Source organism: Elephas maximus, chromosome 2 (genome assembly GCF_024166365.1).
Source record: "Elephas maximus indicus isolate mEleMax1 chromosome 2, mEleMax1 primary haplotype, whole genome shotgun sequence".
Classification (NCBI taxonomy): Eukaryota; Metazoa; Chordata; class Mammalia; order Proboscidea; family Elephantidae; genus Elephas; species Elephas maximus.
In genome coordinates this window covers 200,922,987-200,941,821 of record NC_064820.1, presented here as the reverse complement: position 1 = coordinate 200,941,821, position 18,835 = coordinate 200,922,987, and the positions used below count along the sequence as shown (strand labels likewise).

At 38.0% G+C, this 18,835-nt stretch overlaps 1 protein-coding gene across 16 annotated transcripts in view; it reads right to left on the bottom strand.

The window, feature by feature from the left end:
• Nucleotides 1–882: 882 nt before the first annotated feature.
• The window catches only part of ZNF454 (zinc finger protein 454), a 68,494-nt gene continuing 50,541 nt past the window's right edge, over nt 883–18,835 (bottom strand). For 10 of the 16 annotated variants that reach the window (XM_049874504.1, XM_049874507.1, XM_049874503.1 and 7 more), the window contains one exon: nt 885–9,970. In XM_049874504.1, the coding sequence (XP_049730461.1) occupies nt 8,640–9,970 (1,331 nt within the window). In that variant the 3' untranslated portion in view covers nt 885–8,639. Of the gene's footprint in view, nt 9,971–18,835 lie in introns of all 16 variants that reach the window. The other 6 variants (XM_049874514.1, XM_049874500.1, XM_049874515.1 and 3 more) reach the window with 2 other exon arrangements.

Here is an 18,835-nt window from a genome sequence, read left to right as displayed (position 1 = left end):
TGAGGTACCATGAATAAGAACCAGCATAAACAAGAGATGACAAAAAAAGACTCACAAAGACTTAAGATACTGAACTGATCAGACATAAATTTAAAAAACAACATGCTTCCTATGGCTAAGAAACAGGAGACAAGCTTGAAAATATCTTCTGTTACGAGGATACTATAGAAATGTATTAAAGATCTGCTTTAGTTTTGATATGTAGTATTTCCATTGCCATTCAGCTTTCTGCAGACATCAGTGCTGCATTCTATATATATTTCTTTTAGGTCAAGTTTGTTAATCATTCTGTTGAATTCTTCTATATCGTACTGACATTTTTTGTCCCATGATTCAAGCCAAAACATTTAAAAGCAAAAGAAAGGGTGAAATCTATAATGGAGACAAAGAAAGTGGACATCATTAAACATGCCAAAAGCAGTGACTGTTGAGCCCCGTTCGCAGAAGTTCATTAGACTGGACCAGTTGTCTGGGGCTTTAACTGTGAAGGCAAAGGACATGTACAAAGGGTTGAAAATACATCATTGAAAATTAGGCTTAAAAGTTAATGATGGAGAGATGGGCAAATACTTAAATGTTTACCGACATTCTTCCTAGCATTAAAATCAAGTTCTAATTATCGTCTTAAGTAAGGTGAAAGAACAAGATTTGAAGAAATTACTTTAGACAAATAAAATAAATTTTATTGTCTGTATTTAAGGGTCAATTCATGTTTTTAAAAGCTACAGTAATTCAAAATGTGTACTGGCTCATAGACCATAAATAGACCGATGGGACAGATAAATGATCTAGATATATGTGGAATGTGGTGAAACAAAAAGATGGCATTTCAAATCGGTACAGGAAAAGATGACTTAGTTAATAAATGGTATTGTGAAAACTGGGTAGCCATCTTTAAAAAAAAATTAAATTGGCTTCGTTATCTCACATCTTACATCAAAATGATTCCGAGGGATCAAATATTTTACATGAAAAATAAAAACAGAAAGAGGTGGGCAATTTAAAAGTAATCTTTGTGCGGGTAAGGACTTTCTACTATGATTTAAAACATAGAGGTCTTGGTGAGTAGCTTCTGGGGTCTTAAAAGCTTGTGAACAGCCATCTAAAATACATCTATAGGTCCCATTAGGTTTGGAGCAAAGGAGAATGAAGAAAACCAAAGACACAAGAAAAATATTAGCCCAAAGGACTAAAGGACCACATGAACCACAGCCTCCACCAGCCTGAGCCCAGAAGAACTAGACGGTGCCTGGCTACCACCCACTGACCACTCTGACAGGGATCACAATAGAGGGTCCCAGACAGAGTGGGAGAAAAACTTAGAAAAAATTCAAATTTACAAAAAAAAAAAAAGAAACACACCAGACTTTTGGGTCTGATGGAGACTGGGAGACCCCCTGAGGCTATGGCTCTGTTGACACCCTGCTAATTCAGAACTGAAGCCACTCTTGAAGTCTACCTTTCAGCCAAAGATTAGACAGGCCTGTAAAACTGTGGTGGCATAGCGGTTAAGAGCTACGGCTGCTAATCAAAAGGTTAGCAGTTCAAATCCACCAGGCGCACCTTGGAAACCCTATGAGGCAATTCTACTCTGTCCTGTAGGGTCGCTATGAGTCGAATCGGCTTGACGGCAACAGGTTATAAAACAAACAGGTACGTGCTTCTTAGTTCAATCAAGTGTATGAGACCAAATGGGCGACATCCCCTCAAAAGCAAAGACGAGAAGGTAGGAAGGGACAGGAAAACCGGACAAATGGACACGGACAACCCAGGGTGGAAAAGGAAAGGGGGAGAGTGCTAACACATTGTGGGGATTACAACCAATGTCACAAAGTAATCTGTATATAAATTTTTGAATGAAAAACTAATTTGCACAGTAAACTTTCACCTAAAACACAATTAAAAAACAAAACCAGAAGTCTAAGAAAAAAGATTATTCAATTTTATTTAAAAATAAAAACTCTTTGCACTAGAATCAACAAACCCATATGAACAAAGTCAAATGGCAAACTGAGAAAATACATTTGAAACTCATGATGGAAGACTAGAAAGAGATCCTGTAAATCGATTGTTAAAAACCAACAAGCCAAGAATAGAGATATAATGGCTCTTAAACATATGAAATCATGTTCAACTTAATTCATAGTAAGAGAATGGCAAAATAAAACCACCCTGATACATCGACTTATCAGGCTAGCAAAGTATAAAAACTTGGCTAAGGTTCTGTGCTGGCAAGGGTGGGTGGCACAGTCTCTTCCCCCAATGCAGGTGCACACTAGCACAACCTCTAAGGAGGGAAAGTTAGCACTTTCTAAATTGAAAAAATGCACCCATTCTTTGAACCCAGCAATGCAATTTGAGGAATTTTACCTAAAACTATACTTGCCCAAGTATGGAATGGAATATATGTAAGAATATTAATTGCAGCATTGTTTGCAGTAATGAAAAATTTGAAAACAACCTAACCGCACCTCAGTTTGGGATCAGCGATTGTTGTCAGAATGGTGCTGTCGAGTCCATTCCGATTCAAAATGACCCTACGTAAAACAGAACGAAACACTGCCTAGTCCTGTGCCATCCTCACAGTCATTGTTATGTTTGAGCCCATGTTGCAGGCACTGTGTCAATCATCTCATTGAGGGTCTTCCTCTTTTTCAGTGACCCTCTACTTTACCAAGCATGATGCCCTTCTCCAGACACTGGTCCCTCCTGACAACATGTCCAAAGTATGTGAGACAATGTCTCTCCAGCCTCTCTTCCAAGGAGCACTCTGGCTGTATTTCTTCCAAGACGGATTTGTTTGTTCTTTTGGCAGTCCATGGTATATTCAAAATTCTTCACCAACACCATAATTCAAGGTCATCAATCCTTCTTCGGTCTTCCTTATTCATTGTCCAGCTCTCTCATGCATATGAGGCGATTGAAAATATTATGGTTTGGGTCAGGCACACCTTAGTCCTCAAAGTGACATCTGTGCTTTTTAACACATTTAAAGAGGTCTTTTGCAGCAGATTTGCCCAATGCGATATGTCATTTGGTTTCCTGACTGCGCTTCTATGGTGACGTTGATTGTGTTTCCAAGCAAAATGAAATCTTTGACAATTTCATCCTTTTCTCCATTTATCATGATATTGCTTATTGGTCCAGTTGTGAGGATTTTTGTTTTATGTTGAGATGCAACCTATACTGAAGGCTAGTTCTTGATCTTCATCAGTAAGTACCTCAAGTCCTCTTTGCTTTCAGCAAGCAAGGTTTTATCATCTGCATATCACAGGTTGTTAATGAGTATTCCACCAATCCTGATGCCACATTCTTCTTCACATAGTCCAGCAAAAATCATACAGATTAAATAAGTATGGAGAAAGGATGCAACCCTGATGCACACCTTTCTTGATTTTCAAGCATGCAACATCCCCTTGGTCTGTTCAAATGACTGCCTCTTAGTCTATGTACAGGTTCCTCATGAGCACAATTAAGTGTTCTGGAATTCCCATTCTTTACAACGTTATCCATAATTTGTTATGATTCACACAGTCAAATGCCTTTGCATAGTCAGTAAAACACAGGTAAACATCCTTCTGGTATTCTCTGCTTTCAACCGACATCCATCTGACATCAGCAATGATATCCCTTGTTCTACATTCTCTTCTGAATCCAGCTTGAATTTCTGGCAGTTCCCTGTCAATGTACTGGTGCAACCACTTTTCAATGATCTTCAGCAAAATAAATACATTAAATGGGACCAATATTAAATACATTATGCTGTCTTGGAAGAAGTATAGCCAGAATGCTTCTCAGAAGCGAGGATGATGAGACTTTGTCTCGCGTACTTCGGATATGTTATCAGAAGGGACCAGTCCCTGGAGAAGGGCATCATGCTTTTTAAAGTAGAGGGTTAGTGAAAAAGAAGAAGACCCTCAATGAAATGGAGTGACACAGTGGCTGCAACAATGGGCTCAAACATTGCAGCAATGATTGTGAAGGTGGTGCAGGACCGGGCATTGTTTTCTTCTGTTGCAGATAGGGTCGCTATTAGTCGGAACCAACTGGATGGCTCCTAACAATGACAACGATATGGTGCATTCAACAATGGAGTATTTTGCACTTATTACAAAGAATGAGGCAGCTCTATATGTACTGAAATGAAAAGAACTTTGAGATATGTTGTTAAAGAAAAGTAGCAAAATGCAGAACATTGTATCTAATGTTACTTCCAGTAAAACCAGGTGCATTCCTACCCATGATGATGCCAGGTGTGTTGGAGTAGAACTGTGCTCCACAGGATTTTCAATGACTGATTTTTTGGAAGCGGATTGCCAAGCCTTTCTTCTGAGGTGTTTCTGAGTGGACTCTAACCACGAATCTTTCAGTTAGTAGTTGAGCATGTTAACCCTTTACACTACCCAGGAACTCCAATATCCTATCATCTGTATATGTACAGACTATCTCTGGAAGGACACACAGGATTCTGGTAACTGTTGTTGCCTCTGGCAAGGGAAATTGGGTAACAGGGGCATGGGAAGGTGAGAGACCTATTTTTCACTGTACACCCTTTTATTCCTTTTAAGTTTGTATCGTGTACTACCAAAATCCACATTATTTTAAATTTATGTATCTGTTGAATAACACTCAGGGGGTACCACCACAAATGCCTCCTTCCTTTCCCTCTCCAACATTTATACCACAGCCTAAGTCCCAGGGTACAGAACTTTCCCTTATAATGCAGCCCTCTAGAAAAATAAGCTCTGTTTATAAACTTCCAATAGGACAACTAAGGCATTTTACTTTAAAGAAATGCGTCAGATCCTCTACAGGCCTCAGCAAATATTCGTTTGAAATAATTGGGGCTAATTTATTTACTAACACACATTTACCGACATCAACTATGTGCCGAGCTTTAGCTGGGTACTGGGCACAGTGGGTTAAACTGGGCCAAGTCTCTGCCTTTGAGCTCAGTCTAGCTGGGGAAACAGACAATTACAGTTTGTGGTGCCAGGATCTTCTGCAATTTCCTTGTGTCTGCAATATAAATTGTGGGAGCTGAGGTGGGAGGTTAGGCTGGAGAGGTCTGCGTGGATCCACGTGTGTAGGGCCTTGAAGGCCTTGCTTAGAAGAGTAGCTCTTCTACTCTTGGCAAAGGGTAGAAAGGGTTTTAAGCAGGCAAGTGCTATGTCTGGTTAGGCAGATCACTGGCGGCTGGCGTGGGAGGTGGGCTGGAGGGGACCAGACCATAGGCAGGAAGATTGGTGAGGAGCCTGGGGCAATTCACCAGGGGAATCTGAAATAGCCCCTTCTGTAAAGATTTGGAAAAGGAGCCCTGGTGACACAGTGGTTAAGCGCTCAGCTGCTAACCGAAGGTCAGTCGGCAGTTTGAACCCATCAGCAGCTCCACAGGAGAAAGAAGAGGCAATCTGCTTTTATAAAGATTACAGCCTTGGAAACCCCATGGGGCAGTTCTACTCTGTCCTAGTGTTGCTATCAGTCCGGATGGACTTGACAGCAATGGGGTTGTAAATGTTTGTAACACCTTTATTTTTTCTTATAATGGTCAGAAATTATAAAACAACATTATGTAACATTTGTGTTTTAGAGAGCAATTGAACTTTGGGTGATTTTCCAAACTTTGGAGTTTCTTAGCTGCAAGGGAAATTAATAGGGAAAGAAAGAAAATTAATTGGGAAGCGCATCAGTTTCCTAGGGCTGCATAAGAAATTACCACAAGTGGGTGGCTTTAAAATAACTTATTCTCTCACAGTTCTGGAGGCCAGAAGTCCAAAATCAGGGTGTCATTCGTGTTTTCTTCTGAGGGATAATCTGTTCCATGTTTGTCTCCTAGCTTCTGGTGATGGCTAGCAATCTTTGGCGTTCCTTGGCTTGTAGACGCATCACTGAAAAATCTCTACCTCTGTCTTTATATGGCTGTCTTCCCTTTGTGTGCCTGTGTCTCTTCTCTTTCATAACACCACTCAGATGGGATTACAACCCACCCTACTCTAGTATGATCTCATGTTAACCAATTGCATCTTCAAAGACCCCATTTCCAAACAAAGTCACATTCACAGGTACCACGGGTTTGAACATACATTTTTGGGGCGACACAATTCAATTCATAACAGGAAGTTTTCCATTTTTTACACTCCTATATAAATTTAACACGTAAAAACTATCTGTACCTTGAAAGTTTGAAATAAAATACCTAAAATCTGGTAACAGCTTCCTCTGGGTTTAGAATGACGCCAAAGCTCACTGCAAGGGCTAAGTGGGTCTATGTGGTCTTGCTCTTCCTATCAAACCTCATCTTGCACATGTAGGTTCTGACTCTTTGGGTTCCACCCACACCTTTGTAAAGTCTCTCAAGCAGCCCAAGCTAGTTCCTGCCTCACAGTTCTCCCACATGCTGATCACTCTGTCTACAAAGCCCCGAACTCTGTGTCTGTCTTGCTCATTTATCCTGGGTCTCATCATCAGTTAATTTCCTCAGTGAGGCCTACCCCAACCACACAAACTAAAGCTGGGACCCTGACACACTCTTTCACAGTACCCTATTCTATCTACTCATTCTACTTACTACAATTATTTGCAAATTATTTGGCTTCATTTTATAATACCTGCCTTCCCCATTAGGTTTAAGGTTCATGGAAGAATAACTATATGCATATATAATCACTGTATACTATATTTGACAGAAATGATTTAATAAATGAATGGCCACTTCTCTGTTTTTCTCTGGCCACTAGCCTCCAAAATAGGTATTCCTAGTAATAACCCTCTCATTTGCCCTGGATCCAGGACCTGTCATGGCTATCTCAGGCTGTGCCCATGAGATGTCACAGGACCGTGTTGTCAGACTCAGATAAGTGTTTGTGAACACATGGATTCTGGACTTTCAGGTAGCAAGAGCACCTAAACTCTTTCCACCTTGACAAACTAGGGCTTGAAGAAAAGACTTCAATCCTATGTGTGGAAAGCCATGACAGGAAGCCTGGGTTGCAAGACTGAAGACTTTGCACACAGCCATCCCACCGCCATGCACATGAGTCCCACTTCAACACCTTAAACCATGTGGTTCACTATGTGCTCTAGAATGTGTCATAAAGGAGGTGGCCAAGTGCAGTGGTTAAGTGCCCAGTAGCTCTGCCACCTGGGGAAAAGTCCTTGATTCAACCTTTACCAGCTGACTTTTGGCCAGTTTCTAAATCTCTCTCCTCAATCTTCAAACAGGGATGGTACTGACAGTCTCATACAATTGTAAAGATTGAGTTAATATATGCAAAGCGCTTACCACAGTATCTGGCACAGAGTATGCTCTCAAATGTGAACCATTTTCCTCAGTGAGGAGGATACAGCTCTTTACATTCCACAGCCTGAACACTATGCTCAAGAAGCAAAAATTCAAAGTTCTCTGCTTTCCTATGAACACAGGGTTTAATACGTTCAGAAACCTGGACAAAGTTAGGGCAAGGACCAGAATGCAAAATTTCAATATTCTGTGGGTAGCAAACATACTCTGATGCAGTGGACACAGAGGTCTGTTCAGCCAAAGAAACCAGAGTAGATCAGCGCGCTGTGAGAACTGCCCTTGTGGGTCTAACCTCTTATGTCAGTTGTACACCAGGAACACAGGTTGCAGAAGTAGCCAGTGGCTCAGACGACCACAACTAGGTGGTTGGTATCCCTACACCTGAAGGTGAGCATGCCCCTGACTGCTCTGTGCAGTGAACTTAACTATAGTGCGGAACAACTGGAAGGTAATGACCACAGACTAAGGCCCCTATTGTAGGTATCACCCCAGGGTCAGAGTCAAGCTGAGCCCCAGAGAAACTGGGTAAATCAAGATTTTTGATTAAATTCTGCCCCCTAGGCAGGGGTCCTGGATTTTTGAAAGATGAATTTGGATGCTGTATCTAGAATCGTGGATTGTGAATGAAGTCAGATTACCACACTCCTCAAAGAAAATGAGGTGGTGACAAAGGACATGATGTTAATAGGCAGGAGTTGCTACATTAACAGAGGAACACACCATTCAGATGAATTGTCCCAGAAGAATTCAGGTAAGAAGCCAGTGGCTACACAGACCAGGGAGATCTGACAAAAGACGGACTGAAGTAGAACGTGGAAAACATAATTAAAGTAATTCCTGGGCTGACACATGGGTGACTGTACTTTCTTTAAACTGAATGCCTGGAGTGTGGGTGAGGAGAGAAATAAGAATTTCATTAAAGGTAGCAACCCTCTTATATAAGAGAATGAAGTAGAGTGAAATGCTTGTAGACCATTTCCTTTATTTCCCTTTGCTTCTCAGCCTTAATTTCTGCAATTTTATAATTTTTCTTAATAGTCAAAGTATAATTTTCTTAAACCAATTTCTATGTCCTTAGTGAAGCTCTGTTTTGGTTCTGATACTTGGTAATTCAGACTAATTAAACAGTACTGTTAATTCTATTGAGGCAATAAAAACAATAAGGAGTGTTTGCCATTCTCAAATTCTCAAAATGCACAATGTTGTGAAGCTTAACTCTTAGTACGTAAAATGACCATTTTGCTGTAAGCTTTCATAGTTATTTTCTAGCATGGATTTTCTTACATTCAGTAATTAACATACTCAGTCTCAAAGCTTTTCCATTTAAACTGCATTCATATCATTTTTCCCCAATGTGATGTCTCTGATGCTGAATCAGATTTGCAGTCTGGTTGAAGGCTTTCCCACATTTATTACATTTATAGGGTTTTTCTCCTGTATGAATCCTTTGATGTTGAGTAAGGTGTGTGCTTCGGATAAAGGCCTTTTCACAGATTTTACATTTGTAAGGTTTTTCTCTAGTATGAATTCTTTTATGTTGAGTAAGAGCTGAATGGTCACTGAAGGCCTTCTCACATATATTACATGTGTAAGGTTTTTCTCCAGTATGAATTCTCTGATGTTGGGCAAGGGCTGATTGGTCCCTGAAGGCTTTCTCACACAAACCACATCTGTATGGCTTCTCTCCAGTATGAATTTTCCGATGTCGAGCAAAAGACGAATTATCCCTGAAAGCCTTCCCACATTCATTACATTTATAAGGTTTCTCTCCAGTATGAATTCTCTGATGTTCCGTAAGGGAAGAGTTCACCCTGAAGGCCTTTCCACACTGATTACATTCAAATGGTTTCTCTCCAGTGTGAATTCTCTGATGCTGAAGAAAACTTGTACTCTGATTAAAGGCTTTCCCACATTCGTGACATTTATAGGGTTTCTCTCCACTATGAATATTCTGGTGCTTGGTAAGATGTGCCCTGCAGACAAAGGCTTTTTCACATACATTACATTTGAAAGGTTTCTCTCCAGTATGTATTCTATGATGATGGGCAAGATGTATATTTCGAATAAAAGCTTTTCCGCATAAGTTGCATTCAAAAGGTTTCTCTCCAGTATGAATTTTCTGATGATAAGTAAGTGAGGAGCTCACTGAGAAAGCTTTACCACATTCTTTACATTCATAAGGTTTCTCACCAGTGTGAATTCTTTGGTGATGAATAAGGTGTGTACTCTGGTGAAAGGCTTTCCCACATTCTCTACATTTATATCGCTTCTCTTTAATAGTTTTCAGATTTACATTAGGTTTTTCAGTATGGATTTTCTGATGTTTTTTAAGGGTTGAATTCTTAGAGAAGACTTTTCCACACTCATTACACTCAAAGGCTTTTTTGCCAGACTGACCTCTCTGACTTTGAATAAAAGATGAGCTCATAGTGCAGTCCTTCCCAGATTCATTATGCTCCTGGGCACCAACCCCAGATAGGGTTTTCTGGTGTGCAACTACTACTTGCTGCATATTTATCTCCTGGCCTCCATGCTGCTCTTCTAACAGGTTATCACATTTCCAGTGACAATCTCTAGCGAATCTTTCCTTTATCTTCCACTGATCCAATTCTTCATCAAGAACCTCTGCCTTGAGAGTGCACTTATTACTCATAAACATAGCCATCCAGTCTGAAAGACATTAAAAATAAATGTTTTACCTTAGTAAAACATCCATTTGGGATAAGATGATGAGCCTGTTAATGTTGACAAACATGTTACAGCACTGAAGTGAAGATAAAGAAGGAAAGGGAGGAGAGGTGAATAGAAGACTATGCAGGAAGGGGCTGATCTACTGTATAATGTATGAAGCAGGAGCGCTTGGAAGCTTTTGCTCAGAAGTCACAGGTCTGGGGTTGGAATCCTTAATATAAAACTTACTCTCCTGAGGGTCATAGAAAAGTTATCTGACTTTCTAAGCCTCAAAAAAAAAAAACCTGATATAGACCACACTATGCTAACAAATAAGAAAAAAATATATACCCTGCTCTCTTCTAGTGATGTGGTGTTTAAAACAAATAACCCAGATGTGGTCTCAAGAAATCACTGAAACTAGAGGTCAATACTTGGTAGAAAAAGAATTCAATTTAGGAGTAACTACCAAAGCTAACACTTTTATGTACTACAGGATTATTTTAGCATTCAGATAGATAATAAAAAGTAGGCTGCTGTAAAGGCTGTGTGATATGCTCATATCTACTAATAAAATTAGGACACCTCCTGTTTGTGAGGAAGCAATGTATATAAACCCATATGAATAATGTGACATCTACGTAGGAAAATGTACCATAAGGAAGTATGGTGACTATAGTAAATTAGGAACAGAAGAGCAAATCTCTCAGGATATACCCAGTATGTCTAGGACGAAGAGGGCTGGATCTAGGGGCAAGAAGTATAGTGGTCACTAGAACTAGGACTCTGCTACTGGGATAGGAGCCACGGCCCCATGAATTATCTGAGAAAATGATTCTTCTCCACAACACAAATTCCACACTTACTCAACAACCTCTTGCTTGGTTTCACGGGTCTCTCAGTATTAATAAGTAGAGTTCTGGATTACATATTGATCTTTCAGACTTCTTTGTGAGTATTCATCTTTTAACTTAATTCTACTTCAGGGTTTGTACTAGGACAAACTGCTAAGTACTAGAAACTAAAAACAGATGATGCAAAAGTTACTGTAAAATCCTATCGAGAACAAGCCTCTCTCTTCCTTTCTTCTTCCCAGTCACTCCAGAAAAATTTCTACAAAGAGCGACAATTAAAAAAAAAAACAAAAAACTTTACTTATCTGAAGAGGAAAGTTAAACAGGTACATTTTAAGACTAAAATCCTGCTGAGCTCAAAACAAAGAATGATCGAAGTTAAACATCAGGATTGCCAAGCCTCAAAATCTTATAGGTTGATTTCCACTGTGGTCATGATAGAGTTGCCTATGGCAGACCAACACTCCTGCAGAAAATATACATTAAAAACAAAACTAAGAAACCCCAAAATGGCCAGAAGGCATCCGATGTCATCTGAGACAGACCAAACTTGATAGTCTAATACCTGGAAGAGAAAGGAAATGCAATGATCCCCACATTTAATGGCTTTACCTCAAAGAATTTTCTGAATTCTTAAGAATTTTCTGAATTCTGAAGCTTCCAAGGGCAAGGGACTAAAACTAAAGAGAAATCCAGAATAGTTTATAATCTTATGGCATTGTCATGCCAAAAACTGCAGTTCATGACCTTCCAAGGAGGGGGTCATAATAAACATGTGAGGCTGTCAGCTGGAACTCCTGAGATCTACAAGATAGGAATAAGGGCAAACACTGCAATCCAACCTCCAGCTAAAACAGTCCCTGGCTGGATTAAATTGGTTTGCTCATAGTCTAGCTGTCTACCAGTGGAGAAGGTGTATCTTCTCTGGAGGAATACGACATCGTCCAAAGCCTTTAAAATCCTTCACACATAATGTCAGGCATTCAATCAAAAGGTAACATGTGTACTAGGAAACTGAATCAGGAGAAAAAATAGACAGTAGAAAAAGACTCACAGAACCCAGATACTGAAATTATCATGGACTTTAAAATAACTGTGTTATTATATTCAAGAAAACAGATAGGGATGAAAATTACAATAGAGATCTAAAACAAGAGAATCGAATGAGAATTCTAGAACTGAAAAATACTATAATTGAAACTAAGGACTCAATAGATAGATTTAATAGTATACTGGACACAGCAGGGGAAACAGTGAACGAGAAACATATTGCTGTTAGGTGCTGTTGAGTCAGGTTTGACTCATAGTGACCTTATGTATTACTGAACAAAATGTTGCCCAGTCATACATAGAAAATATCCACAGTAAGATATGGAGAAAAAAGGAAAGAGCTATACAGAATATGGCCAAAAGTTTGAACATATGTATGGCTGATGTTCTGGAATGGGGGGAGGAAAATGAACAGGTAAAAACATTAATTGGAAATAGAAAGTCTGAAAAGTGAAATTTGAGAAGCACTATGAACTCCAAGCAGGATAAATGCAAGGAAAACCTACCTAGACACATCATAGTAAAACTACTGAAAACCAAATAAAATCTTGGAAGCTGCCTGAGAAAGATGTATTACCTTCAGAAGAGCAAAAATAAGTCTGACATCTACCTTTTCAACAAAAACAATGGAAGCCAGAAGTCAATGAAATAACGTCTGAAGTGTTGAAAGAGCACTTTCAAATTAGTATAGAAAGATAAAATATCCCTAAAAAGTGAAGACGAAATAAAGATATTTCCACACAAATAAAAACAGAGATTGTGTCACCAGGAGACAAGTATTAAAAGACACAATGATGGAAAGGAAATAATAATTTCCTTTAGGCAGAAGGAAAATAATCCCAAGTGGAAATATGGAAATGTAAGAAGGAATGAAAAGCAACGGAGAGAATATGTGAATCAATAAAACCAATAATTACTGTAAAAACAATAACTATGTAATTATAATGTCTTGAGGGGTTGAAAATATATGTGGAATTAAAATAAATAGCAAAAATAGCACAAAAGGTGAAAGAAAGAAAACAGTAATTTAAAAAAAGATTTTAGCATTATCTGGTAATTATTAAAAGTAAAAATTTACATTAGACAGTAATAACCTGGTTTTACTTATTAGACTTGCCACTACATGACTAATTAAAGGTAAATTAATCAGCTTATACAACAGGAAAATGGAACAGTAAAAATATTTAATCCAAGATGAAAAGGAACATAAAGTAAGTAAAATATAAAATAAATTATAATACAGTACACATCAGATCCTACATAGTAATAATTGGTTTAAGTTATTCCATTAGAAGACTAAGACTGTCAGGCTGGATTTTTAAAAAAAAAAAAAACCTAACTAAATTCTACTTAGAAGAGAAATACCAAAAATATAGACAAATTTGAAAATGGAAGACTGAACAAGATATACCACGCACACAAACACTGACCAAAAGAAAGCTGGTGTATCTATACTAATATCAGACAAATCAGACAGTATTAAAGGCTTACGATTATTTCATATTTAGAAAAGGGTCAATTTTGCCAGGTACATATAAAAAAAAATCTAAATTTGTATGTACATAATAACTTCAAAATGTATAAAATGAAAATTGAGAGAATGAAAAGGAAAAATTGACACTCATAGTGGGAGATTTTACACACCCCTCTCAATAACTCAGAAATCAAACCATTAGAAATAGAGATGGCCTCAACAATCCAATAAACAAACCTGACCTAATTTATATACTTAAAACACTATATCTAAAAGTGACAGAATACATATTTTCAAGTGCACACTGAAGATTTACCAAAACTGACCATATACTGGGCCACAAAGAAAAAAAGTGTGAGTAAATTTCATAGGCCTGAAATACTTCAGAATATGTCCTTTGAACTAAGTGGAATTAAGCCAGAACTGGATACCAAAATAAAACAAGATAATTAGAAAATCCACGAATGCTTCTAAATTATATAATATATACAACAAAGAAGACATAATGTTTTAGTCATCTAGTGCTGCTATAACAGAAATACCACAAGTGGATGGCTTTAACCAAAACCAAATCCACTGCCGTTGAGGCAATTCCGACTCACAGGGACCCTACAGGACAGAGTAGAACCGCCCCATGGAGTTTCCAAGGAGCACCTGGTGGATTCGAACTGCCAACCTCTTGGTTAGCAGCTGTCGTACTCAACCACTACGCCACCAGGGTTTCTGGCTTCAACAAAGAGAAGTTTATGCTCTCACAGTCCAGTAGGCTACAAGTCTGAATTCAGGTCCCAGTTCCAGGGGAAGGCTTTCTCTGTCAGCTCTGGAGGAAGGTCCTTGTCATCAGTTTTCCCTGGGTCTGGGAGCATCTCAGTGCTGGAATCTCAGGTCCAAAGGATGCACTCTGCTCCCAGCACTGCTTTCTTGGTGGTATGAGGTTCCCCTGTCTCTCTGCTCACTTCTCTCTTTTATATCTCAAAAGAGATTGGCTCAAGACACTACCTAATCTTGTAGACCTCATCAATATAACTGCCACTAATCCATCTTATTATATCATAGTGATAGGACTTAATAACACATAGGAAAATCACATCAGAAGATAAAATGGTAGACAATCATACAAGGGAATCATGACCTAGCCAAGTTGACAGATTTTTGGGGGGACACAATTCAATCCATGACACATCACAACAAAAATCAGAAAACATTTGAACTGAATGATAATGAAAATATGAATTGGAACGTGTAGGATACAGCTATAGCCATGTTTAGAAGGAAATGTATACACACACATATTTTGTGTATGTATGAAATTAACGACCTAAGTATCAAATCTCAAGAAATTAAAAAGAACAGCAGAGAGGGAAAGAAAAAATAAAAATAACAGAAATTAACGAAAAACTGGTAGACCTCTAGCTAGAAAAGTCCAGAAAAGAGAGAAGGCATAAATTACCAACATCAGGAAGGATAAAGATAATATGAGAATGGATTCTACAGAGTTATAAGATAATAAGAATATAGTGAAGAAATTCTATGCCAATAAATTAGACAATTTAGATGAAAGCAGCAAATTCCCAGAAAGGTACGATGTAATAAAGCTGGCCCAAGAAGAAACAAAATCTGAATAGTCTTATATTTAATAAAGAAATAGAACTTTTACTTTAAAATCTTCTCATGATGAAATTTCCAGGCAAAGATGGCTTTACTACTGAATTCTTCCAAACACTCGAGGAAGAAATTATACACAAATAATCTTACACAAACTCACTCAAACTGAAAAACAACGAACATTTTCTAAATTGTTCTATGAGGCTAGTACAATCTACCAGAACCTGAGGACATTAAAAAACTGTAAAATTGAAGTGCAGTCTCTCTCATGAACACAGATGCAAATTCCTAAACAAAATATTAGCAAGAGGAATACAGTGTGATATAAAAAAAGGCTAATATATCATAACCAAGTTGAAATTCAAAGTTGTCTTCACATTCAAATCACTCAGTGTCATTCACCACATTAACAAAATAATGGAGAAAAACCACATCATTATTTCAATAGCTGTGGAAAAGGCATCTGACCCAATTCAACACCCGAAAAACCTGTTGGTGTCCAGTTGATTATGACTCATGGTGACTCCATGTGTGTCAGAGTAGAGCTGTTCCTTAGTGTTTTCTTGGCTGCAATCTGTATGGAAGCAGATCACCAGATCTTTCCTCCACAGTGCTGCTGGGTGGATTCAGACTGCCAAGCTTTCGTTTAGCAGCCAAGAGCAAGCCATTTGCACCACCAGGGATCCCATTCAACACCTAGTCATGATAAAAACTCATAGCAAAATAGGAATAGAACAGAATTTACTTAATCTGATAAAGAGCATCTCCAAAATACCTACACCAAATATCACATTTAATGGCGAAATACTGAAAACATTTCTCTGAGACAGGGATGAAATAAGCATGTCTGGTATCACCATTTCTATTCAACACTGTACCAGAGGTCTTAACCAGTACAAGGTAAAGAAAGAAAAAAATGCAAAACACTCTATAATCAATGAGAATTAATAAGGGAATTTAGTAAAGTTGCTGGATACAAGATCAATACACAAAAACCAATGGTATATCTATATATAAGCAAAAACATTTAGAAAATTAAATTTTCTAAAGATATTTGTAATTGCATCAAAAAATCAAATACTTAGAAATAAGTATGATGAAAGATGTCTAAGAATTCTACACACAAAACTACAAAAACAACTAAATAAAAAAGAAAAATTGACAGAAATTAAGAAAAATCTAAAAAAATGTAGGGATATACCATGTTAATTAAATGGAGTACTTTCAATTCTCTCCAGTTAATCTACAGATTCAGTTCAATTCTTATCAAAATCTCAGCAGGAATTCTGTGGAAACTGACAAGCCAATTCTAAAGTTGTAAAAGAAAAGAACAAAGCTGGAGGACCTACACCGTTAATAAATATGAGTCATTATAATGCTAGAGTAACTAAGTGATACTGGTACAACGCTAGACAAATACCATAATGAAACAGAACATAGAGTCCAGAAATAGACCTCATACACAAATAGACCAATGGAACAGATTAGAGCCCAGGATCAGACCCATACACATGCAGTCACCTTTTGTGGGATAAAGGTGACACTGCAGTACAGTTGGGAAGACAGTCTTTTCAATAAATGATCCTGGGTCAACTGGATATCCATATGGAAAATACTGAATAATGGCTCTTCCATGTAGATTGTACACCTATACCTACAAGGTAAAATAATAAAGCTTCTAAAGGAAAACACAGATCTTCATGGCCTTGGGGTGTGAAAAGTTTCTTAAGCAGGACACAAAAAACCTTAACCACAGGGAAAAAACACCACAAGGAATTGGACTATCCTAAAACTTTAGAACTTCTGTTTATCAAATGAAACCATTTTCCACAGAGAGTGGAAAACAATATTTGTAATACATATATTTCACCCATCCCATAGGGTTTCCAAGGATTGGCTGGTGGATTCGAACTGCAGATCTTTTGATTAGCAGCCAAGCTCTTAACAACTGCACCACCAGGGCTCCAAAAATATGAAAAAGGACTCGAATTCCAAATATATACCCCTATAAATCATTAAGAAAAAAATCAGACACCTGAATAAAAAATGGGAAATAGACTCACAGATACTTTACAAATGAGGTTATTCAAGTGATGAATAAAATAATGTTCAACTTCATCAATGATAGGTTGAAATACACTGAGATACCCAATACATCATCTAAAAATAGCTAAAATTAAGAAAAAGTGATACTGAAATATCTAGAATGTAAGAGGATATGGAACTCTATATCCTGCTGGCTGGAGTATAAATTGGTATAATCACTTTGTAGAACTATCAGGCAGTATTCACTGAAGACCAACATATGCATAAACATAGTAATCCTAGCTATATACTCAAGAGAAATGTATAATATATTCTCTAAAAGACAGGTACAAGGATGTTCATAGCAGTACTATCCATCGTAACTCCAAACTAGAAAGCAGCCAAAAGTCTAGCAAAAGTTGAATGGACAAATAGTGGTAGATTTACACATATATGAATTATTAAACAATGATAATAAACTATTGTTACACTCAACAACATGGATAAATGTCAAATATAATGATGAAATAAAGAAGCCAGAAACAAGAGTGCATGCTGTATAATTCCATCTATATAAAGTTAAAAAAAACAAGGCAAAATAGATCTTTGGTCAGGGTAGCTGTTATTTTTGGGATAAAAGCAAGTGAGGTCATTGGGCAAGTTCTGGAGTGCTGGTAACGTTCTACTTCTTGATATGGGTGTGGATTATACAGATGTGTTCACATTGTAAAAACTTTGTTGAGTTGTACACTTATGATTTGCATACTTTTCTGTATTTATGCTATACTTCAAAAAAAGGTTAACAAGTATGGGAGATGGCTTTCAAAAATAATCAACAAAAATCATGCATTTTTAGCTTTCTTTCCTAGCAGTTATTGGATAGTTATGTCTATTAAATCCTTTTCTTGACTGTGATAATAAAAACACACATATATATGTATTTATATTTTCTTATATAAACATGTAAGAAATATATATAAGAAATATTTGTCTTTTTAATAAGTTGTTACAGGATAACGCTCATCTAATTGCTTATCAAAGAGAAGAGGCAGATGGATTCTGTTTTCACCACGCTGGAAATTAACCGAGGAATGGAAAAACTGGACATACTGAAACTGACTGTGACTTTTCTACGATAGAGCAGGCTAAGTGTGCGTACCCAGAGTCAGTACTCACTGAAGCCCAGGTCACTTTAGGTGGGCTGAATTAAAGAGGCAGACTCCTATCTGCACTCGTCCCATTAAAAAAAAAAAAAAAAGCAAAAAACAATACGGTTTTAAAATAGGTAACTCTAGGGCTTAAGAGTTCGGCTGCTAACCAAAGGGTTGGCAGTTCAAATCCACCAGATGCTCCTTGGAAACCCTACAGGGCAGTTCTACTCTGTCCTATAGGGTCGCTATGAGTCGGAACTGACTCAACGGCCATGGGTTTGATTTTTTTTTTAGGGTTTCAGGCAAGGCACGTAAATAGTATGCTCAAGCCCCTATGCAATGTAGTCAAGAGGTCAAATTCAGGGAGGGACCAAAAACTAACCCAATTTACTTCCAAATAATCACCAAAAGGCCCAAGAATTGGTGGTATCAGGTATACCTGAAATAGGGGTGGGGAGTGGGGGTATATAAAATAAAGAGGATGGAACTTAGGTCAGTTTACGAAGCCATTAGGTTTTCAGATCCCCTCCCCGACTCGGAGGAGCTGGGGGATTCTCCTCTTCCAACTCACCAAAAGATTGGAGGTATACTCTTCTGGAGAGAGTAAAGCAAACCTTCTCTGGACTGAAGGACACCAGGGCAGTTGGCCGCAGGAGTACCTTGGTGAAAATTCAAGCCACTAACCCACACTGAGCTTCCAAAAAAG